This window comes from Triticum urartu, chromosome 3A (genome assembly GCF_056163025.1).
Source record: "Triticum urartu cultivar PI428250 chromosome 3A, HENAU_Tu73, whole genome shotgun sequence".
NCBI lineage: Eukaryota > Viridiplantae > Streptophyta > Magnoliopsida > Poales > Poaceae > Triticum > Triticum urartu.
The window spans coordinates 450,174,264-450,199,483 of NC_141875.1; the positions used below are offsets into that span (position 1 = coordinate 450,174,264).

Genomic DNA, 25,220 nt, shown 5'->3' on the forward strand with positions numbered 1-25,220 from the left:
AATGAGTGAAACCAAAGAACCTTGCGAGGTTGAACAAATTCGAGAAAGAAAACAACGAAGGTGAACAAAGTCGAAAACACTCCGTTAGAAAAGAGGAAGAATGAACATTGCGAAAACCGTGAGGTTGAAGGGCAAGATATATATTGAAACCACTCCAGTTAAAACAAGATAGAGAAGGATTAAGAATGATATAATTTGGACAGCACTCCGACTGTAAATGGAAGGAATAGAACATGATCTTGACAAACAAGATGATGGGTCGAAAAGAGCATGATCACAATGTCTCCGGAACAAAAGAATAGAATGGAATGGGATGAACGAAGGGAAACAAGATCTCGAGGGAGCACGCTTACAACAAAAGCTAGAACGGAGTTGTTGGAAAACCAACAACGAAAAGAATAAGCTTGATATGGTCTTATGGAATACATCTCAAATTATGAGGTGACAACCTGCCACTCACGGAAAATGAATTGGAATGAACAAGGAGACGAGAACGCTATTTCACCGGGAGGATAAAAGAAGAACTTGGGTCATTTATAAGCACCATTAATATCAACAATCCTTAGGGAAAAGCTTTAGGTGAAATAAAACCCAAGATAATTCCAATGACGAGATTGATGGATTTAAAATAACTCATTCTTGATAAGTTGTGAATCACGAAGCACGAAGGGAAATTATCAAGAATGACATAACACCACCTCAAAAGATATGCGTGAAAGATTTGCACTCCGGATTGCAGGATGAAGAATGCATAAGCTCCTCTGAAAAGAATCGCGATGAACACTTCGAGAAGGAATTAAATCCTTGATGAACCAACATGTAGAACCTCCATGAAGAACTCCGGTAATAAAAGAATGATCAAAAGAAAGAGAAGTTGAGAACATAAGGTGAAGCCTTGTAATGATTTAGATGAATCTCCGTGGTGATATAATTGCGAGAGCTTGGGACTCCGGGAAAGAAAAATGAATCAAGTTAAACCGAGAATTTGAAGGGCCTCCGAAATAAAGAATTAATCATTAGGATGAAACAAGAATAAGAATTATATTATGCTTATCCTTCACCAATTTAAATTGATGACAAGCAACGGATCGCATATGACTTATTCTCGTAGAAAGGATTAAGATAGATATAGCGCAAACATGAGAAGGTTTTCAACGAACCACCGGTAGAATTGAAACCACGAATGAATTGATATGATAACAAGGTAAGAAGAATCTTGAACGAACCACCGTAAGCATTGAAAAGAGCGTATAAAACATGAAGACACACCGGGAAGGATTAGCAAATAAACGAAAATGCTTGAGAGAATTTAGATATAAGAGGACGAAGGGATCACGAGCCGATTAAAGATCACTTGAACGAAGCATCGGTAGAATTTGGAGAATGATAGCTGAAAGCTGAGAATGAATAAATCTTAGATGATGGGCTCCGGATGAACAAACTGCAAAGGCTCCTGAATTGCTCCAGATGGATAAAAAGAATTCTCACAATCAAACAATTATGAGAGGATGACCTCGAATTAGAACCACGATTCTCTGAGAGAACGGATAAGATATGGAGGTAAAACTCTTCTTCGGTCTTCAAAATCCGAGAATGACGACGAGAACACCACCATGTATTGTTGAGATACTCCGGAAGAATCAAAAGCGAAGAGGTTGAGCCAACGATGAAAAGAATTTGACAGATCTTGAAGAAGACATTTGTCTGATGATAAATCATTCTTACGTCAAACTTCGAAAGGAATTTGAGAATACCTCTGGGAAAATAAGAAGAGTCAGGTAAGATCCTGGGAAAAGACCTGTGGGTTAGTGCCCACTCAAAAGAAACACCGTAGAACGATTTAAAAGAGAGAATGCACCAGTAAGATTAAATGGCTAGAATGAGATAACAACCTCGAAAGAGCTTGAAAGGATTATGAAAACAGAGTGGAAACACGAATCTTCAAGACTTCTTGAACACTCCGGAACAATTGAATAGAGAGACGTGAACAGTTAAAAGAGTCTTCGGTAAGGACTTCGAACATGGAAAAACATGTGAAACAAAGAAAAAGATATGATCAACACCAAAAGCTTGCATTGAATCCACCGCTGAAGGAAAAGGATGAAGAATATTGAACTTGAATCTTCGTTACAATCTTCCTGAGAATCACCGGATAAGAATATTGACGGAAAAGGAATGGTGAAGCTTCCCATCAATAAAATGATACTTGAATAAGAAATCTGAGTCCTCGAAGAAGAAGGGTGGACGGCGGGAAAAACAAAGGCAACTTGGAGACGGATGAAACAAACACCGTTGAGAAGAACTGATAATAGATCTTGCTGATATTGAAATGATCGGATCCACTTGAAGAGAAAACTCGCCGGGTTGAAAAGGATTGACATGACAATCTCAATTATCAAGAAGGATTAGTATTCACATCAGAGTATGAGAACACCATCTGGGGAAGGTATGGAATCAACATTTGACTTCGAAGCAACTCGAATACCACAACTCAAAACAAAACAAAGGATTGGCTTGCAGAATAAGCCGGAACAAACATATGATAGAGATTTCATCTGAAGTTTTCGTGGTGGGGCCTACACGGGCTCGATCGTACAGCACCATCATGTACAAGGCAGTGCACATGACATACGAAGCGTCCCCGAGTCGGCATAGCCAAGGACTCTTTAAGACACAACAAGACCACTGTAAAACCAACCGTGAATAGGCGGACCACTAGACGTCGAACCCCAATTTCATATCATACATCTATTGGAAATATATCCTAAGAGCTACTTGAATTCCCACTTATAAACTCCCAAAATTTTCCGGTTATGCAATCAGGTGTTGGGGATACAGGGGAAGCATAATATCTCACCCAAATCTAGCAAATCCTACATCCAGCTGTATCCATCCTTCAACACATAACCAAGAAACCTTCGGAAATCATCTACCTCAACCTTCGAAAAGCATCCGTTATACGAGTTATGGCAATACTCCCGAACTCCCGCCCCAGTACTGGGTGGCGTCGAGGTTATCTCACCAACAACTGCATAAAAGAGATTTTCGATGTCGGCGAAACTAAACTCAGGTATTCCAGAACTGCAACGATAAAATTGTGACGACAACACCTCAGAGCTCAACTCCCCGGGACACTGCCACAACCCCTAAATGACAGGAGGCACCAAGAACAATGTTCTCGTCATAAATCGATCGGAACGATTCCAAGATACCCGCGTGATCCTAAAAAAAATTGTGAAAATTTGAGAAGAGAAGAGTCAAAACTCTAAGTCAGGATGCCCTACCAGAGCGATGAAGGGACTGGGGAGTAAAAGAATTCCTAAACTCTCCGATATATAATTGCTAAATGACTCAAAACATTTTTCTAGACTCAACTCGTCCGCTAATTCGATCAAGCAATGGGGCTCCTAAGGTCGGGGAAGCCTCTGCTACCAACTTGTAACACCCTCGATGCGGCTATATCTCCCACGTGTCGAAGCACGACTTAGAGGCATAACCGCATTGAAAGCAATGTCGCAAGTGAGGTAATCTTCACACAACCCATGTAATACATAAGGGAAAGAGACACATAGTTGGCTTACAATCGCCACTTCACACAAATACATGAATAAAGCATTACATCATCCAGATACAATCAGGGCCCGACTACGGAGCCAAAATAAAAGAAGACTACCCCAAATGCTACACAGATCCCCGATCGACCCCAACTGGGCTCCACTACTGATCAACTAGAACGAAACAACACAAAGGGCAAGATCTTCCTCGAGCTCCTCCTTGAACTTGGTTGCATCATCCGCATGGTTCAACGGCACCTGCAAGCTGGTTTTGGAAGTATATGTGAGTCACGGGGACTCAACAATCTCGCACCCTCGCGATCAAGACTATTTAAGCTTATAGGAAGGGTAAAAGGTATGAGGTGGAGCTGCAGCAAGCGACTAGCATTTATGGTGGCTAACATACGCAAATGAGAGCGAGAAGAGAAGGCAAAAGCACGGTCGAACAACTATGATCAAGAAGTGATCCTAGAACAACCTACGTCAAGCATAACTCCAACACCGTGTTCACTTCCCGGACTCCACCGAGAAGAGACCATCACGGTAACACACGCGGTTGATGTATTTTAATTAAGGTCAACTTCAGGTTTTCTACAACCGGACATTAACAAATTCCCATCTGCCCATAACCGCGGGCACGGCTTTCGAAAGTTCAAATCCCTGCAGGGGTGTCCCAACTTAGCCCATCACAAGCTCTCACGGTCAACGAAGGATATACCTTCTAGCGGGAAGGACCGATCAGACTCGGAATCCCGGTTACAAGACATTTCGACAAGGTAAAACTAAACCAGCAACACCGCCCGAATGTGCCGACAAATCCCGATAGGAGCTGCACATATCTCTTTCTCAGGGCACACTCAGATTGTCCTAGGTACGGGTAGGCCAGCCCAGAGTTGCCCCTGGTGGCCACCGGCAGCTGACAGGTTGGACCAACACTCAAAGGAGCACTGGCCCGGGGGGTAAAATAATGATGACCCTCAGGAGCGCGACTCCCAAGGGAAAAGAAAAGGCTAGGTGGCAAATGGTAAAACCAATGTTGGGCATTGCTGGAGGAGTTTTACTCAAGGCGAACTGTCAAGGGGTTCCCATAATAGCCCAACCGCGTAAGGAACGCAAAATCCGGGAACATAACACCGATATGACGGAAACTAGGCCGACAAGAGTGGAACAAAACACCAGGCATAAGGCCGAGCCTTCCACCCTTTACCCAGTATATAGATGCATTAATTAACTAAGAGATATTGTGATATCCTAACAAGTAAACATGTTCCAACGAGGAACAACATCTCCATGTTCCAACAAGGAACAAACTTCAATCTTCACCTGCAACTAACAACACTATAAGAGGGGCTGAGCAAAGCGGTAACATAGCCAAACAACGGTTTGCTAGGACAAGGTGGGTTAGAGGCTTGGCTTAACAATATGGGAGGCATGATAAGCAAGTGGTAGGTATCGCAGCATAGGCATAGCAAAAGAGCGAGCAACTAGCAAGAAAAGATAGAAGTGATTTCGAGGGTATGATCATCTTGCCTGAAATCCCGCAAGGAAGAAGAACGAGTCCATGACGAAGACAATGGGATGTAGTCGAACGGATCCTCGCAACTCCGGAACGGAACCAAAGCTCACGAGAAAGGCAACCCGGAAAGAAGCAAACAACATAGTAAACAACCACTACCACAACATGGCATGATGCATAATCAAGTATGATGCATGTCCGGTTTAAAGAAGCATGGCATGGTAAAATGCACAAACAACCCTACAAATTAAATGGGGCTCAATATGCAACGGGTTGCATATTGACGAAACGCCACATCAAGTTATTTAGTTTGATCTCGTTTATGTACCCAACAATATTAAATGTTGTTAAACATGGCAAGAGGGTGAAGCAAAGTAAAACTACCTATCTAGTCAAGTTTAAATGAGGCCGGAAGCAACGAACAACAATTCCGGTAAACCCCCATATGCATATATTAGGTTTGGTACTGTTCTGCCCTAAACACAATTTTAGAGTTGTTAAACATGCAAAATGATGCCACCATGTTAACTAGGCATTTTTCCACCCCATTTACATATAAAGTTTATTTAAAACCGAGCTACGGTTATTAAGTTATGAATTAAAGCATTTTAACATGGCATAGGAGCAAATTAATGCAACCAGCAATTTTAAACATTTTAAACATAGATGAAAGTTGCATATTATGAAACTAGACAAAATTCTAAGCATATATCATGTATAAATTATTTACGTATGATGCATGATTAATAAGTTATTATATGCATGACAATGAGGGTTTTTCTGCAAAATAGTAAATCCTGGGATAAAAGATTAAATCCGTCCAGAGGAAAAAAAACACTATATGGGCCAAAACTGAACACGGCCCAACAGCAGGGAAGATAGAAAAAAAGGCGCTCAGGGGTGTGGCCTCACATTGGGCCTGGCCCGGTTGGAAGGGGGCGCTGGGCCTCGCTAGAAAAGGCTGGCCCGCGGTTGCAACCCACATGAGCAGCCGAATCGGCCACGAGTGAAGGGGCAGGCGAAACTGCTCGTTTCTGAAGAACAGAAACAATGGCGTCCACGGCGACAGGAAGCAGGAGGTCGCCGCGGCGGGGCTCTTTCCGCCGGATCACGCCAGATCCCGCGGGAAAGGAGCGAGGGCGAACGGATCTAGGCACGAGGAGTCGAGGCAGGGGCTTCAGGCGGCGAATACGAAGGAGCTCTGACGTTGTTGCTGCCCAGAGAGAAACAGAGGGAGTTTCAGAGAGAGAAGCGAATCGGGGAAGGGAACGGGGATGTCACGAGGGGACCTTGCTGAACGGCGGCACCTCACCGGCGACGAGGAAGGCGGGAATGGTTCGAGGAGCTCGAGGACGACGACTTCCGGGCATGGGAGGCGAGGATGGCCGGCGCAAACTCCTTGGGGCTCCCTGTTGCACGAACAGAGAGAGCCGGTGAGAGAGGGAGGATAGAAGAACAGAAGGAGGGACAAGAGAAGAGATGGGTGCGAGGCTCAACTGTTGGTCCACGGCAACACCGCAGGACAGCGTCAGGCACGGGAGGCAGCGCAGGGGAGGCAGCGGTGCTGACTAGAGAATCTGCGCGAGGCCGAGCGCCATGGTGCTTGCGGCGGCGTCGGTTTCCACGCTAAGGACGACAGAGCTCGACGAGGGGGTGCAGAGGGGAGTCATGCGAGGCAGGGGATGGAGTGGACGCGGAGGGAATGGAGCTCCATCGGCTTGGCTGGATGGAATTGATCGGGGGAATTCCAAGGAGGGTGGCGGCTGCTGGTTGGATTGGGCCGGGTAAGATCCCGATGGGGATTTGGTGTAGTGGCGGCGGCGGCGATGGGACAAGAGGCCTAAAATTTAGGGTTAGGTCCTAAATTAGACTAGGGAGTCTATATATATAGGGAAAGAGGGGAGTTTGGATCATCTAATTGAAATCTGACGGTCGAGAATAAATGGGTTAGGAAATCCAAATGAGAAAATGGTGATGTTTTGCAGATGTTTGGGGATGATCCGGACACAACGGTGGCGACAGTCCGGGTCGGATTCGGGACAACTTTCGGACGCGCGCGATGGGGGCTGCGGGCTGACGAGAGAGGTTAGGTTGGACCTGACAGTAGGTAGTGGGCTGTGTAGAGGGTCTAGAGAGGAAAGAGAGGGAAAGCCCCGCAACAGTTTTCGGAGACCGAAAATGTCCGGCGTTAGACCGGCTATAATGCTGCTATAGTTTAACGGTTGGGCTATCAAACGAACTCCGAATGTGATGGAACTTGACAGGCGGTCTATCTACACTATAATAAGACCACACGCCAACTTTCATCCCATTCCGAGAACATTTTCCGGCCACTTATAAAATAATATTTCAGACATGCCGCGGGCGCATGCAAGTGTGTCTGGGCTCAGAACGGACAACAGACGGAATGAGGAGACCGGGACGGATGCAAGTTTTGAAAACATGATGATGCAATGCACATGATGACATGATAAGATGCAACACACAAGCAAATGACATGACAACGACAGCGAATAACTGGGAGACAACTGGCACAACGGTCACGGGGCGTCACACATGATGCCACCCTAGGAGGCAAGGTAACCCTCTTGACACCCAAGACTAGATGGCGGCAACACCCCAGATCGCATCTGACATGTAAATCCTAGGCCCCTCATGTCTATGGAAACGGAGGTCAAGGTTGCCCACTGATCATCTATCCTCAGATAGAAGAACTCTCAGTAGCAGCCTCATACACCATTGTAACCCCTCGCACGAGGTATCCTTCCATTATGAATCATTAAAACTAGTAGGACATGTGGTATTACTCTTTGGAGGCCCGAACCTAGATAAACTCGTTGTGTGACCTCTGATCCTTGACTTCTAGCTACGCTTGGACCCCTACTGAGGGATCTGATGGGGATTTGCTCCGCCATCCACCTTGAAGCACCACAGTGGGGACAATGAGTAATATTGCCATATTCTCCCCAATACAAAATGCAGTCATGCTACTTCTTAGGCTTGCATTGGTTTTTCCCCTGAAGAGGAAAGGATGATACAGCAAAGTAGAGATAAGTATTTCCCTCAGTTGAGAACCAAGGTATCAATCCAGTAGGAGGAACACACAAGTCACCAATGGTTGCACCTACACAAACAAACAAATACTTCAACCCAGCGCGATAAAGGGGGTGTCAATCCCTTCACGGTTACTTGCAAGGATGAGATCTGATAGTGATAGATATAAAAGGTAACTACAAGTGCAAAATAAGATAAAAATAAATAAATAGTTGCAAGGTATTTTTGTGTTTTTGATTTTTATAGATCTGGAAATAATATGATAAAAATAGACCCAGAGGCCATAGTTTTCACTAGAGGCTTCTCTCTTGAAAGAAAGCATACGGTGTGTAAAAAAATTACTATTGAGCAATTGATAGAAAAGCGCATAGTTATGACGATGTCTAAGGTCATGATCATGAATATAGGCATCATGCCTGTGACAAGTAAACCGACTCCTACCTGCATCTACTATTATTACTCCACACATCGACCACTATCCAGCATGCATCTAGTGTATTAAGTTAACAAGAATGAAGTAACGCCTTAAGCAAGATGACATGATATAGAGGGATAGATCCAATCAATATGAACAAACCCCGTCTTTTTATACTTAATGGCAACAATACAAATACGTGTCATGTCCCTTTCTGTCACTAGGAATAAGCACCGCAAGATTGAACCCATTATAAAGCAATTCTCCCATTGCAAGAAAAATCAATCTAGTTGGCCAAACCAAATCAGTAGATTGGAGAGAAATACAAAGCTATCTTGATCATGCATAAAAGAGTTTAGAGAAGACTCAAATAATATTCATAGATAATCTGATCATAAACCCACAATTCATCGGATCTCAACAAACGCACCGCAAAAGAAGATTACATCGAATAGATCTCCAAGAACATCGAGGAGAACATTGTATTGAAGATCAAAGAGAGAGAAGAAGCCATCTAGCTACTACCAATGGGTCTGTGGTAAACTAATCACACATCATCGGAAGGGCAGCAAGGTTGATGTAGAAGCCCTCCTTGATCAAATCCCCGTCTGGAAGAGTACCAAAAAAGGCCTCCAGATGGGATCTCATGAGGACAAAAACTTGCGGTGGCGGAAAAGTATTTTTGGTGTGCCCTCTGGTCTATGGGGAATATTTGGGTATTTATATAAAAATAATTAGGATTAGAGGAGCCACAGGGGGGCAAAAGCTTGGGGGCACCCTATGAGCTTGTGGCCATCCTGTGGCCCTTCTGGCCTCCTCCCGAAGCTTCTAGGGTGTCTTGTGGTCCAAAAAAATCGTCAAAAAGTTTCGTTCTGTTTGGTATTGATTTTCTGTAAAGGCAAAAACAAGGAAAAACAGCAACTGGCACTTAGCACTAGGTTAATAGGTTAGTCCCAAAAATGATATAAAATAACATAATAGTGCATATAAAACATCCAAAATTGATAATATAATAGTATGGAACAATCAAAAATTATAGATACGTTGGAGACGTATCAAGTCATACATGCATACATGAATTGTCTGATATCCAAGATCATATCAGAAAGAGCTCTCTTAGCATCAACGTAAGATTTCAGAAAGTCCACCTCAGGCAAAGCAAGATTCAACAAATAAAATTTATATTGAATGTTTTGTTGGTCGTGCGCGTATATGATTTGATATGAAGCACTTTAATAATGAAAGCCATCTATGTCATGGTGCCGCATCCCTTGTGAAGGGGTTTCATTGCTTCTTTGTTGAGAATCTTAGCAATATCCAACCTAGTAGATGCCTCTTCTTTATTTCCAGTTATTCTGCCCATGTTATCCACTAGAGCTCCCAACATATCATATACTTATTGTTAGTACAACTCAAAATCATCATGGTCGTCAGATTCATAAACATCATCATTGGCAGTACAACTGCTTCCACTGATGTCCCCTGATTCCCATGATAGATCCACCTCGTATAGGTCATGAGAATACCAGTGACATCTATGTGACATCTGACAACAACAATAGTTTTGCGGATCCCATTACGGCAATTTTTTCATGGGCACGACATATCTGCGGCCCTGTTGTTGTGAGCAAGCGTGAAGTTCATAAACTGATTCATGCCAACCATGTATGGTGGTGTCAGCATTGTTCCATCAGTAATCCAACTATGATACATTGCATGTACAACATGAAAAGTACATAGAACGCACTTAATATTTGCTACGATGTTTTTTCAGTAAACAGATCTCACCTGAAATCTCCCCTATCCCAGCCGCCCATTCACGTGTTGTTTCTTCCTTCAATTGTGGCATGTGGCCTCGGTGTACCCTCGCAGATGTGTTCACCTCACTGTACCCTCGCAACCGCATTCACCTTGTCATGACGGACTCTCAACTTGTTGGGGGTGTGGTATGAGCGAAGAGCTCTAAGTCGGCGATCCCAAGTTCCTGCTATTATGTGATGTGTTCCCACTAAATGAGTTGGCAGAAAAACAGTTAATTGTTATATGTCTATTCACATTTACAAAACAATGACACACCAACATTAACTGTGACACTGATACTCATCGCACAAAATGGACATGCCTAATGATGGCCCAATATGTCTCAAAAAATCAGCCCAAAAGGTCGCCAAAGTTGTCGAAGGCACTGCGGGGGGGGGGGGGCGTGAAAGTGGACCGTCACGAAAAATGAATTTCGGAGATGTTTCATGTTTTGTCGCCAGGGTTTTTGTCACTAAATAAAGCAAATTTTGTAGTGAATATAACACATACCTGCTGGCTCATGGGCCAGCTCATAATAAAATCTTAAAGTAGAAAAAATATTCTAGTCTTGTGGCGTCCATCCACACACATGCAACAGTTGAGTATATCATTATAACCCTACTTCGTATCTCTCCTTGGACATGGAAAAACCTGCAACATGATACATTGCGGGCACGAGGGTCAATATATTGAATGTATTAGAGAGTTACAAACATTTAAGTAACAATCCTACGAGTGTTCAACATGACAAGGGAAATTGTGGTTTGATACGTCTCCAACATATCTATAATTTATGAAGTATTCATGCCATGTTTACAAAAAATTTATATGGTTTTGGCATGATTTGCATGGAACTAACCCGGACTGACACTGTTTTCAGCAGAACTACCGTGGTGTTGTTTTTTGTGCAGAAATGAAAGTTCTCCAAATGAGCTGAAAGTTTTTGATGATTGTTTTTGGAACAAAAGAGACCCCCGAAGCTTCGTGGGAGGGCCAGAAGAGCCACGAGGAGAGCACAACCAACCAGGGCACGCCTAGTAGGCAAGGCTCTCCCCAGTGGGTTTTGCTCACTTCGAGGCCCATCTTCGCGTGAAACCGACGCCAAAAAATCCTATAAATAGAGAAACCATCAGAAATAATCCTAGATCAGCCGCTGCAAGGCTCTGTAGCCACCGAAAAACAATCTAGACCCCATTCCGGCACCCTACCGGCGGGGGGAATCATCACCTGTGGCCATCTTCATCATCCCAGCGGCCACCATGATGAGGAGGTAGTAGTCCACCCGCGGGGCAGAAGGTTTGTACTAGTAGCTATGTGTCTAATCTCTCTCGCTCTCATGTTCTTGAGATGGCATGATCTTGATGTATCGCGGGCTTTGTTAATATAGTTGGATCATATGGTGTTTTCCCCTCTCTATCTCGTGATGAATTGAGTTTTCCCTTTGAGATTTCGTTTTATCGGATTGAATACTTTTATGGATTTGAGAGCACTTGATATATGTCTTGCAAATGAATACTCGTGGTGACAATGGGGTATTATATTGATTCACTTGATATATGTTTTGGCACTCAACTAGTGGATTCCCGAGGTGACATTGGGGTAATCTACGCATGGGGGTTGATGCATGTTCTTGTCTTTGTTTCTCCGGTAGAAATCATGGGGAACTCTTTGAAGTTCTTTGTGTTGGATTGATTATTATGAATCTAAATTTTTTTGGTGTTATCTTAGTACGAACTCTTGGATAGATTGATCGGAAAGAATAGCTTCGAGGTGGTTTCGTACCCTACAAACGATTTCTTCTTATGTTCTCCGCTAGATAGGAACTTTGGAGTGATTCTTCATCGCACTTTGAGGGGTTCTTATATGATCCAATTATATTAGCACTATTGAGAGATTGCACTAGCGAAAGTACGGACCCTAGGCCTCATTTTTAAGCGTTGCAATACCGTTTTTATGCCCGTTTACTATTTGCTACCTTGCTGTTTTTATTTATTCATATTATAAAAATATGTTTCTACCATCCATATTACACTTTTATCACCATCTCTTCGCCGAACTAGTGAACCTATACAATTTTCCATTGTATTTGGTGTGTTAGGGACACAAGAGACTTTTTATTATTTGGTTGCAGGGTTGTTTGAGAGAGACTATTTTCATCATACGCCTCCCACGAATTGATAAACATTAGGTCATCCACTTGAGGGAAATTTGCTACTGTCCTACAAAACTCTACGCTTGGAGGCCCAACACGAGTCTACAAGAACAAGTTGTGTAGTAGACATCATGGCTCTCTTTTATTTTTCTGAAAACTTATTTATCTTACTTCTATCTACTAGTTAAGATATTTTCAACCGCGGTGCCTTACGAACTACTTGAGTATTTTTCAAATATATTAAGAGCCCCTCGGGATTCATGGTTACTCAAAAGTTGCCATGAGAGCCCCTCGGGATCGTGGTTAATCAACACTACCATGAGAGCCCATCAAGATCACGGTTAATCAAACATTTCCACAAGAGCCCCTTAGGATCGTGGTTAACAAACATTGCCATGAGAGCCTCTCAAGATAATGGTTATTCAAACATTTCCATGATCGCCCCTTAGGATCATGGTTAACAAACATTGCCATGAGATCCCCTCAGCATCATGGTTCCTTAATCACAACATAGCCGGATTGTCTTGTCCATGATTCACACAAAAGCCTAACGTCCAAGCTAACGTAAGTTTCAACAACATGTGGCTATCATGTACTATTTTCATAACTTGTAAAGTAAAGTAGTGTAGAGCAAGTTCAAGGGTGCAACTTGCCTGGTGCTCATTAATGTTTTTCACATAAATAAATCTTGTTAAGTGATGAAGTTCTTCACACACACAATCCTAATAAAGCTACTCTTCGCTCTCCGAACAATCTAACGTAAGTAAAGAGCAATCATGAACAACCATACAATACAAGTCAAACATACAATAAGTGTAGTGCATGGTGTTAGTGACATTCTGCTGTGAGATCATGTGTCAACTGTTAACTCATAAGAGTTTGGAAAACAACCTAGTGGTTGCTAATTGGAACACATGTGACATCAGGGTTCACATGAAAGTTTCAATAAAAGGTTTGTCACATGAGGAGTATGTGACACAATGTTGTGGTTGCTAGACCCAGTCAAAGGAATCATGCAACTGGAGTTAAGGTCTATGAATCTTGCATATCCAAGTTACTGTTCAAGTTAAATGACAATTCAAACTTGTTGACCTTCCATGAGTTTGAATACAAACAAAGTTGGTTAGGTTTCATTCTAAGTTCCTCAACTTGGTTTGACTTACAATTCAATTTGAATTAGGGCTCACCTTGTTTGAATTCAAATTGAATTGAATTTGGACTAAGATTTGAATTTGAATTTGAATTCAAATTAAGTTTGAATTATTGAAGCTAGGTTCAATAATGAATTTGCAAATGATGTAGGGGAACGAAGTAATTTCAAAAAAATTCCTACGCACATGCAAGATCATGGTGATGCATAGCAACGAGAGGGGAGAGTGTTGTCTACGTACCCTTGTAGACCGTAAGTGGAAGCATTATGACAACATGGTTGATGTAGTCGTACGTCTTCACGATCGACAGATCTTAGTACCGAAAGTACGACACCTCCGCGATCTGCACACGTTTGGCTCGGTGACGTTCCATGAACTCTTGATCCAGCTGAGTGTCGAGGGAGAGCTCCGTCAGCATGATGGCATGATGACGGTGATGATGATGCTACCGTTGCAGGGCTTCGCCTAAGCACTACGATGATATGACCGAGGTGGATTATGGTGGAGGGGGGCACCGCACACGGCTAAGGGATCAATGATCAACTTGTGTCTATGGGGTGCCCCCCTCCCCCGTATATAAAGGAGTGGAGGATGGGGAGAGGGTCGGCCTCCTAGGTGCGCCCAATGGGGGAGTCCTACTCCCGATGGGAGTAGGATTCCCCCTTCCCTAGTTGGAGTACGAGAGGGAAGGAAGGGGGAGAAGGAGAGAAGGAAAGGGGGGGTCGGCCCCCCTTCCCAATTCGGATCGGGCTTGGGGGGGGGCCACCTTGGCCGCCTCCTCCTCCTTTCCACTATGGCCCATTGACTCCCCGAGGGCTTCCGGTAACCTCCTGGTACTCCGGAAAATGCCTGAACTCATTCAGAACCATTCCGATGTCCAAACATAGGCTTCTAATATATCAATCTTTATGTCTCGACCATTTCAAGACTCCTCGTCATGACCGTGATCATATCCGGGACTCTGAACAACCTTCGGTACATAAAAACACATAAACTCATAATACCGATCGTCACCGAACGTTAAGCGTGCGGACCCTATGGGTTCGAGAACTATGTAGACATGACCGAGACACGTCTCCGGTCAATAAACAATAGCGGAACCTGGATGTTCATATTGGCTCCCACATATTCTACGAAGATCTTTATTGGTCAAACCGCATAACGATATATGTTGTTCCCTTTGTCATCGGTATGTTACTTGCCCGAGATTCGATCGTCAGTATCTCAATACCTAGTTCAATCTCATTATCGGCAAGTCTCTTTACTCGTTTCGTAATGTATCATCCCGTAAATAACTCATTACACTACAAAAAAATACACTTCCGTGATGATATGTGTTTGTCATAGTAGGTCGCGTTTTTTTCATGCATGTACATCCATGACGATTTTATGACAGAATCAAGATAGTCATACCTGTACTGTCGTACAAGTGTTTCATGACATTACCAAAATTATCATCACGGAAGTGTGCACTTCCATGACGATATATCGCATGTCACAGAAGTGCTTTCGTTAAGGGTGACCGACACATGGCATCCACCGTAACGGAACGCCGTTAAGCTATCGGGTCGAGTTTTGGATCCGATAACCCGTTAACAGCCCCGACCAATGGGGATTTTCCACGTGTAAAATCATCATTGGCTGGAGGAAACACGTGTCGGCTCATCGCCGGGACAGATGTCATCCACTCATTGGACAGAAGACGCCTATGATACATCGACACGTGGCATGGCCCAACAGAGGCCCATTCCTGTGAAAAGGCCGGCCCGTTTGACTTGGTCAAAAGGTGGCGGGCCGACCCATGGAAAGCCTGTTAACGGCCTGTTCGCATATAGCCCATTTACAGCCCACTAACCCAAGGCCCGTTACGCCCTATCCGAATTAGGCCCAGTAGCATCATCTGGGCCATCCAATATGATTCCAGCCCGTTTTCACTTCTGGCCCATGTATGGCCCATGACGTCTTTCGGCCCATATGAGTCCCTATGTAACTCTTGGCCTATTAACGGCCCATGGTGAAACTGGCCCGTAATGAATAGTGTATCACTTTACACCCATTAACGGCCCGTGGTGAAATTGGCCCGTAATGAACAGTGTATCACTTTATACCCATTAACGGCCCGTTATTCCGTTGGGCCGTTTCCAGCCCATGTTATCTTTCGGCCTTCTCAGAGCCCATTTATTCTTGGGCTCATTTCCAGCATTCATTTACTTACGGCCCGTTACTGTCATTTTCTGTTTGTGGGCCAAATTCAGCCCGTGGTTATAGTCGGCCCGTTTGTGCTCCATTAATATGTTGGGCCATTTTCATAGCGTCATCAAATACGGTCTATTAACGATGGCCCGTTATGGTCGGCCCATGAATGGACGATTCCAACTGTAGCCCATTTACGGCCATAATGCGGCCTGTTATTGGCCCATGTTTGGCCAATCGATCATACGACCCGTATAAGGCCCATTGATGATATGGCCCGTAGAAGGCCCATTGTTTCTACGGCCCGTAGAAGGTCCATTGTTTCTATGGCCCGTAGAAGGCCTACTGTTTCTACGGTCCGTAGAAGGCCCACTATTTCTACGGCCCGTAGGAGGCCCAGTGTCACTACAGTAAATATTAGCCCATGGTTATTGTGGCCTAGTTTTAAAAAGTAGGTTATTGCAGCCACTAGCAAACCATGAAAAAAGAACTGCACTGACTACAAGAAAACAAATAAACAGGACAACAAGGAAATAAATAAGCAAGCAACTTATGCTAGGCTATCACGGCTATTACACATATTACATCCACTGGGCATCAAAGTTCGCCACCAGTGCAAATATAGGAAACAAAGCAGCATATAAACGCCACAGCAAAACAAGTCCAGAACTGAAACCACTTTAGAAGAGTTTAAGAAACAATATCCTGGGTACCCACAATGCTGGCAAGATGCTTAGCAAGCTTATTAACTTTCTCTTGTTTGGTGCTTAAATCCTCCAGCGCTTGCTGTTGCACAAGAAAGAACGCATCTAAATTCTGCAGGGACTTCCTCAGTCCTTCGGCTTCTTGCCGCAGCACAACTGACTGATGCCTTTCAGCTTGTAGCTGAGACTGAAGAAGCCGAAGTGATTCAGGCAGCGAGTTCAAAGAGCTTGTGCCAGCGGTACTGGCCAGTAACTCGAACACTACATCAACGCGGGACTGTGGGGTTTTCTCACTGTCTACAAGATCGTTTTTATCACCTTTCTTGGAGACCAACAGGGTTGTCTCACTATCTTGAACCTTATCTGCATTACTTTCTCTACCATTGCATAGTGGGGTGCTCTTCTCCAATATTCTGTTTACATACTACAAGAGAACGAAGTAGACACATCACAGGTTTAGCTTGTAGTATACGAAACTCATTTTGGTAAACCGGTTCAGTAGTAAGGTGGACAGGATAACAGCATGAAACAAACATATATCTATGTACTATGGTCACTGTATTGTCCATATCATTCTAGTTTATGTTCCCTAATCTCTACTCCTAATGTCTCAGTTGGTAGTTTGCGTTTCGGGTTTTATTTTCGTCCCACCTATTCTGGTCTTTTTTGATACTTCTTTGGTACTTGCTCCCACCTCCTGCTCAGCCACAATGAACCAAAAAAAACCCTCCAGCCGAGGACCCCACCCACCCCCACGCGCCTAATCTCCCATCGCATCCAACTGACCCAAACAAAAATAAACCAGCAAAAGCAAGCCGTCAAAAATTAACCAGCGAAAAAATCGCCCCACTCTGCACCCTCGAGCGAGGTTTCGTGCCCGCGAGCGAGAAACAGTCGCCCGACTCTGTGCCCTCCTTCGCCCGCCGCCTCCCTTCGTCCCTTCACCGCCACCGCCGCCCTTCGTCCCTTCGTCACCGCCCTGGCCAATGAGCCTCCCTCGATCTGTTTCCTAAGATCTCTCGAGACCGCCCCACAGATGAGCCGCCTCCGCTAAGGAACAAGAGGAGCCGCCGCCTCCAGGTCGTCGTTGTGCCACACCGCCGCCTCCAGGTCGCCACCGTCACGCACTGCCTCAGGTCCGTTGACCACTCCTCTCCTCGCCACTCCTCACTGCCAGCCCCGCACAGCTCTGCCTCCACGGCGGGGATTCGCTCTATGGCGTCCATGAGAGGTGGCTGCAGCCGCCATGGTGCTGATCCGGTCCTTGCTGCTGGATCCGACCCTCTCCACTCCTCCTCCTGGTCTGATCCAATGGCGACCGCACGACGTCGACCTCTCGGATGGCGTGAGGTCCCAGCGGCAACGTCAGGCCCCTTGCGGTTGGGGTCGATTTGAGGTGTCTCCGGTGGAAACATGGACCATGTCACACTGTTACAGGGGCTCCCGAGGCGACATCCAGTTGCTCCGTGCGTGGGGACTATTTTCACCTCTGTTTACTTTTGCGTTTATTTTGCAGGCCAAAAACAGGTGAACGAATCGGGATTCAGTCGTGCGAGATTTTTTGCGATGATGTTGCTCCATGTTCTTTTTGTGATTCAGGTGTTCGTTTTGCACATGTTCATAGTGGGCAACCTCGAGGGCATCGTCACTTCGAGCGTGGCGAGATCCTCGAGGTCGTCATCATCACAGACAAGGGCACTGGCAGATCCAATGGCGGCGGATTCGTGAGTACCCACCCAAACAAATCTCTCTTCCCCTCGTCATCGACTGATCTTCAGTAGTTAATTTTCTTGCTTATTTCAGTCCCGTTAGTTGATGCTATGCCCTGTTTGATGCTGTTACATTCCAGGAGGCGGAGGCGGCCATTAGGGCGTGCTTGAGTCCGTACCCGATGATTAGCGGCCGGAGGGCAACTGCAACCTCGCATGCCTCGGGTCCAGAGGTCCAAGGCACCACAACCAACTGCCTCTTCAGCCATATGCTAGTAATTAATTAGTTCGATTATTTGATTAACGTAAAATTCACTGAAATATATGAATTATTAGTTTTAGTGAGAATTAACCGCGATGCATTTCATAGTTTGATTGTTAGTCGTTGACCATTAGCAAGAATCTGTCAATTAACTTATATGTAATGGCAGGGTGTCCGTGTTGAACGTAGCAGATGGTTGCCCTTCAAGCATCAACAAATTGGAAATTTCAAGCCCTGATGAGATTACAAGCAGGGCAGAAAGGGAATCAACACCATCACGCCAAAACATTCAAGGTGAATAAGTGAACCACTATTTAAGTAAATAGACGAATCATATTTTGTTAGAACTAACCAGTTGCTGCTAATATAATCCTCTCCAGGAAGATCAGTTTCAGACAATATAATCTGCTATTTACTTTCTAATTTCTATGTATTTAAGCATGTTCAAACTCAGTACAATTGTACAAATGGATATATTTTGATTTGGTGACTTGCTAGAGGCGATTTTTCTGGACAGAACCTGGACCTTATGATATCTACCTATATATATGTTTTTGGCCGCATGTCTATTTATTCTCTTAAGGCCACAGTAGGACCGATCAACACTAGATATATCTAATAACTGTATCATGGTTTTCGCAAAAAAAAATTGTATCATGGGATCACATGCCATTCTTTTTGCTGAAAAATCACCTGGCTTTATTGGAAATGAATTATCAGGACAGATCATGTGCACATTATGCTTGGTTAACACCTTTCATTTATCACAAACTGATGGGGAATAAACACTAAGTATGCATGTCTTTTTGCTGAAAAATCACCTGGCTTTATTGGAAATGAATTATCAGGACAGATCATGTGCACATTATGCTTGGTTAACACCTTTCATTTATCACAAACTGATGGGGAATAAACACTAAGTATGCATGTCTTTCTATCCTTCTGATCATAGCCATCTTTGGTGTCAAGTGATATTAAAATTCTGAAACTACACACACATAGTTTAGGGGTTGTTCATACAATAATCTGCATAAGTATGTGTCTGTAAAATCAGCAGCAGTGGTTGTTCCTTTAGGTTGCTAGAAATGCTTTTAGCTACAACATTATTTCTGTCAAAAACATTCCAGCTGCCACATGTGTACTCGTTTCATTGTGTAGCGTATTTCCGAAAATGATAATTCCTACGATTCAAAGTTTTTGGACAAAGTTTGAAGAAATGATGTCGCGCACTGGAGGGTGTTGTAGTCGGTCGTGCGTTAGGCGTCTGTTCTACTGAAAGTCGCTCCCAGGAGGGCGTCCATTATAACGCCCCGGACACACCCGCCGGTGGTCGTTACTCCTGGCGGGATCTAGACTGGCCCCACAGATCAATACTAGTCTTTTTTGCGCACTTTGTCCTCACTCGTGCGCACCCGGGAGCAACTTCCCGGTCGGTCACCCATCCTGACACTACTCCAAGCTGAGCACGCTTAACTTTGGAGTTCTGTCCAAATGGGCTCCCGGAAAAGAAGGAATTCCTTATTGATATGAGTAGTCTATCATCCCTAATAAGCCAGGCCATCACATACACCCCCACTCAGAGGAACCGACGTCCTCGTCGGGCCACAGGAACATTCCCTCTTGGCACATACGTCTGTGCTTCCAGTCTAGTACATGTGTCATGCCGTGTGCCACGACGGGTCACAAACGTCATGAACAACATGACTACGCACCTGTCCGCAACCATCCGTGTAACCGTGAGGGTCGGCTCTGATACCAACTTATAACGCCCCAGACACACCCGCCGGTGGTCGTTACTCCTGGCGGGATATAGACTGGCCCCACAGATCAATACTAGTCTTTTCTGCGCACTTTGTCCTCACTCGTGCGCACCCAGGAGCAACTTCCCGGTCGGTCACCCATCCTGACACTACTCCAAGCTGAGCACGCTTAACTTTGGAGTTCTGTCCGAATGGGCTCCCGGAAAAGAAGGAATTCCTTATTGATATGAGTACTCTATCATCCCTAATAAGCCAGGCCATCACAGTCCATGGTCTATGTCTCGAGAAGCAAACAAGGGACTCCAACTACATTGACACAGCAGCCGAGCAGAGCATGAAAGCATGTCGTTGATACAAATATTCAGTTGCCACGGCCATTGATACAACAGCGGGGCAGATCATGAATGTCAGAGACACGGTGGAGGTGATGCTACCTTTCTCGTCTTGGCATCATGCAGATACTGGTAGTTTAGATGTTATTTGCCACACCGCGGAGATCTCATGTTCAAGCCCATCGTAAGTGCAGAATTTTGGTAAGATAATCATGATTTCGGTTCCTGCTTAGTAGCCATTTTATGGACACATCTGAGAATTGTCTCAGTCCATAGGAAATACTGCTTTTGATGTTGATGATTACATACTAATTCATATTAATTTTAAGGTGAAGGTCGATGTAAATGATTTTACTTGAGCTGACACTTCTCCTCCCGTCTCATTTACCATCAGTATTGGAATTGGATGTCGTTCCTATTACACAACAAAATGGGCAAGGTGTGTTTCGTAATTTTCATGCTTTATTTTAGACGCTCGAGTTATGATTACTTGATAACACACTTGCATACTGCAGAACAATGGCATGTGTTTGACCACGGAGTAAAGGAGCATTTAGTACTGTTGAGAAAGTACTTAATAGTACTGAAACTGAAATTCAATTGCTAGCCCCCTCCAGCGATTTTCTCAATGCTAGCCCACCTCTCGTCTGATTTTTTTTCCAAAGAAAGAAAAGCCCACCGATTTTCTTCTGGTTTTTTCTAGCATACCCAAATGGATGATCATGAGAGCCCCACCCAGCCCGATCCATCCCCATACTATTCTTTCCTTGCAAATCATAACTTTCCTTACCCAGGCCATATATTCCTAAATCACAAACTATTCTACTGAGTACAGAGGGTTGACATTTGCTCACTATAGTTGATGCTCTTTCTCACCTTCATGATCTAGGCAAACTCAACAAACAAGGATTGTAAGACTGGCTAGAAATTTCTTAGTTAATTCCATGTTGTGAACGGTGTCCTGTACATATTCTCCACCTATATTTGTTATATTCCTTTGATATTTGCGTGCATGATATATATTAAATTTTACAGAGGGTTGATTCATTTGCTCACTAGGATTATCCTTTTAATTTACTTGTACATTATGTGCTGCACTAGGATTATATATTTGTTTTGTGCTACAGGTTAGGTTGCGGTTCAGTGTGGCATTCTGGCATATGTTTCGGGGTACTGGAGGAGATCCTTTTGGTGCACCTACAAAGAACTGGCCTTGGGAGGATGGCACAAATTCCCTGGCCATGGCTAAGAGAAGAAGTATGGGAATTACCTGATCTTGTGTCTTAGGTCCATGGCTGGAATCAACAACTTATGCTTCGATTTCTGTTTCGGTGATATCTCAATTCGAGTTCATGAAGAAGCTTGGAGTTGACAGGTGGTGCTTCCATGACAGGGACATCGCCCCTGATGGGAAAACACTCGCGGTATGATTTTATTAGAATGATTCTTGAAGTTGCAAGTTGCAACCTCGAGTTAGGGGAATTGAGACGGGTAGTGACCAACATTAGAGTAGGTTTATTATGATTGTATTTACAAGGGTACATGACTATGTTCTCAGCACAAGGAATATGGTATGTACGTAGCATCTTCTTGCAATGGATTTTGTTTTATGGCTATATACAAATTATTTTGGTATAGATTTGTGATTATTGTTCCGTCCACTTAACCCAGTATATAGTAGCAGCTTTTGATGTCCTTCCCTCACCGGCGAATGTCAAAATTTATCATGTGTGCAATTTTTTTACTGTAGTACGAATAGTTGTAACATATTCTCTTTAGCCTTGCAGCTCATATCATCCGCTTGATTCAGTGAGTTTGATTCAGCTATACAAGTTAGGAATCCAAAGAAGTTGGCTCAGAATAGATAAATATGTGTCCACAGATTATTCACAGTAATTTGGTTACTTGAATGCCTAGGATTAGATGCATAATATTGCGTGAGCACGACATGACAATTTTATTAAAAAAATGATCTGACCTGAAGCCTATATGCCATTTAAGCACTGATTTTTTTTCTAACTTCAGAAACCTATAGCTGTTTCCTGCTCTCCAATATGCTTTGTCATCAAATTTGTGTATTTAAATCTGGAACAGCAGAACTATGAGAATGCAGATAAATAAGAATTGTTCATGTTTTACCAACAGGGCATGCTATGATTACTTTGGTGGAGACATATTTAAGAATGGTGTTATCACTGAATGCCCTTGATGTCTGCCAAGGTAAAATAGCGAAATTTTTTTTTCTTTATCCTGCAGGAACAAGCCAGTAGTTATAGGAATTTATCTTTATTTCTCGATATATGCAGACAACGATGTTCACGTAGGTAGTTTTGGAATAATTATCTTTCGTGCTTACTGGAAGGTAGAAATATGGTTGACGATACACACCCATTTGCAAAGTTTGAACCAGAGACAGTTACCTAAAACCATTGCTTCACACCGAGCCGACCTACTTCCCAAAAGAGTTCCAATTTCAGTTTACTGGATAATTTTTTCTTGCTGAAACTAGAAGAAGGGAGCAAGCGGCAGAAGATTATGATATTGCTGCTATTGGGAGATGCAGTAAAATGTGGACAAGTTCCTGTATTTTATGGAAGGTGTAGTATTGAAGCTTCTTGCACTGATCTAGAATGGATCTTGACTTCGCCCAAGAGTGAGGTATATTGAGATTAATGGCACATAGTTACATACTGATAGGAGAACTGGTTGCGGTTTGTCATTATTTCCTTGCATCTACAGGTAGCTCATCTACTTTTGGTTCATGCAATGAATATTTCGTGTCTACAGTTTGTCGGATGCACCTACATATCAAGAAATATTTTATTGGTGCAAATTGATATTTGAATTTTAAATAGGGACGTCAACTTCAAAAAAGCATTAGCAGGCTTGGTAAATGCATGAAGTATTGATCATGAGCTATGTTAAACAGAGTGGCTTAGAAGGATGCCCAGAACTCACCCATTTCAGTTGAGGACATGCAACCTAATCCTTCCATGGTTCTCTTAGATGGTTCTTTTAGTTTCTATGGTTGTGTATAGATAATTTGGTTTAAGCACTGATATGTTCAGGTTATAGTTTTTGAGCATCTGATTACTATTCCTATTATATATATTTATGTGCTTTTTCATATGTGAAAGCGCATGTTACATAAGAAATCATTATCTCTGAAGCATACTCACATTGGACCAAGAACTAGGCGAGGTTCAGACTTCAGAGAAATGATAACAAGGTTAGTTCCTCGCTCCTCTGTTGGACTTTTAGTTTCAAGTTCACATAACTTTGATGATTTCTTATCAGCTTCACAAGTCTGTATGTTTGCTGGTTCGTACTTGATATGTGATAAACAGAGCCAAAACAAATTTGGTCATGTTATTGAGGGGTTTGTCCGAACTCTAGCGCAAGGACTTTCTGGTTAAAAAAAGAACTTTTGGTCTCTTTAATTACAAATTGATTGCAACATCGTGTTAGTCATCCATGGTCTAAAAGGATTTGCTAATAACAACAAATAATCAGTACCACCACTAACCCTTTACATGATGCAATGTCAGTATATGTTTCACATCGTGTCGCATCCATTCTCTTAGTGTAGTCAGAGTGTTCATCATTTTTTGCAATTGGCCTGAAAGATATCGAACCTCTAATATGTGGTTGTAAGATGTGCTTTGGTTAAACATTCTATTTACCCACCTTTAGGAGAATTGTAAATGGCATTTGGTTATTCATGTATACCACCAGTAGGACTCATGGGATTTATGGATTGTCAATAGCCCTCATCTGATTCCTTGATGTACTTATATCGCTTTATTTTCAGTCTCCTTTTCATTCGAGCGGGGCGATGAGGGAAAGAACTGGTTGTGGTGAAAGTCAGTTTAGTTCATCAAAGATTGGAGGTTCTGAGATTTGCAAGAGGTGATGGAGGATGTTTAGTTACTTTGGCTCCTGATAGAGTACTGGAAGATGAGTACAAGCATAAGCTTATTCAAAATCTGAAGTTCCTGACTGCACGAGACATGTACTCCCTATGTTCCTAAATATAATTCCTTTTAGAGATTCCACTATAGAGACTAGATTCGGATGTACATAGACGCCTTTTAGAGTATATGTTCGCTCATTTTGCTATGTATGTAGTCTATAGTGAAATCTCCAAAAAGACTTATATTTAGGAACGGAGGGAGTATTTTGTAATCTTTTTCTTCTTTTTCATTTTCTTCTACTTATTTTCAGTTTGAACGAATGGAGGGAACAGCATGAAGATGGGTAGCACTATACAGTTTTATAGCAGTAACATTTTGCGAGCTTCTTAAATTTGGTATCTATGAATAGTTGATTTGTTCTTTTTGATTTATAGCCTTGTAGATGTTCACCTCTCTGCCAGATTTCCATAATGGAATGTCGTCCGGTGTATTCGATGGGCAGCTCAGCTTGCACGTGAATTGGACGTGGCAAAGCTTATCTTGGAGCAGACTCAAAAACAGTGGCGGCTAAATTAAGAAGCTCAGAAATTGATAGATCAATCTATGGCCTATTGCTGAGGAGGTAAAGGAGTGCATGCGATCAAGAGAGGAGTTTCAGGGTGGTATGGGTGAGATGCTTGACTAATGGAGCTTCTCTTTGGCTA

The 25,220-nt window shown here is 43.4% G+C and overlaps 1 protein-coding gene across 1 annotated transcript in view; it reads left to right on the forward strand.

Moving 5' to 3' along the window:
• LOC125544307 (uncharacterized) overlaps nucleotides 1-24,965 on the forward strand; it is a 39,258-nt gene extending 14,293 nt beyond the window's left edge. The window contains exons 2-7 of the mRNA XM_087515443.1: nucleotides 17,595-17,675; nucleotides 18,139-18,263; nucleotides 18,389-18,523; nucleotides 18,680-21,041; nucleotides 21,730-23,831; nucleotides 24,414-24,965. Of these exons, the coding sequence (XP_087371569.1) occupies nucleotides 17,595-17,675; nucleotides 18,139-18,263; nucleotides 18,389-18,523; nucleotides 18,680-18,748 (410 nt within the window). The 3' untranslated portion in view covers nucleotides 18,749-21,041; nucleotides 21,730-23,831; nucleotides 24,414-24,965. The remainder of the gene's footprint in view (nucleotides 1-17,594; nucleotides 17,676-18,138; nucleotides 18,264-18,388; nucleotides 18,524-18,679; nucleotides 21,042-21,729; nucleotides 23,832-24,413) is intronic.
• Nucleotides 24,966-25,220: the final 255 nt, after the last annotated feature.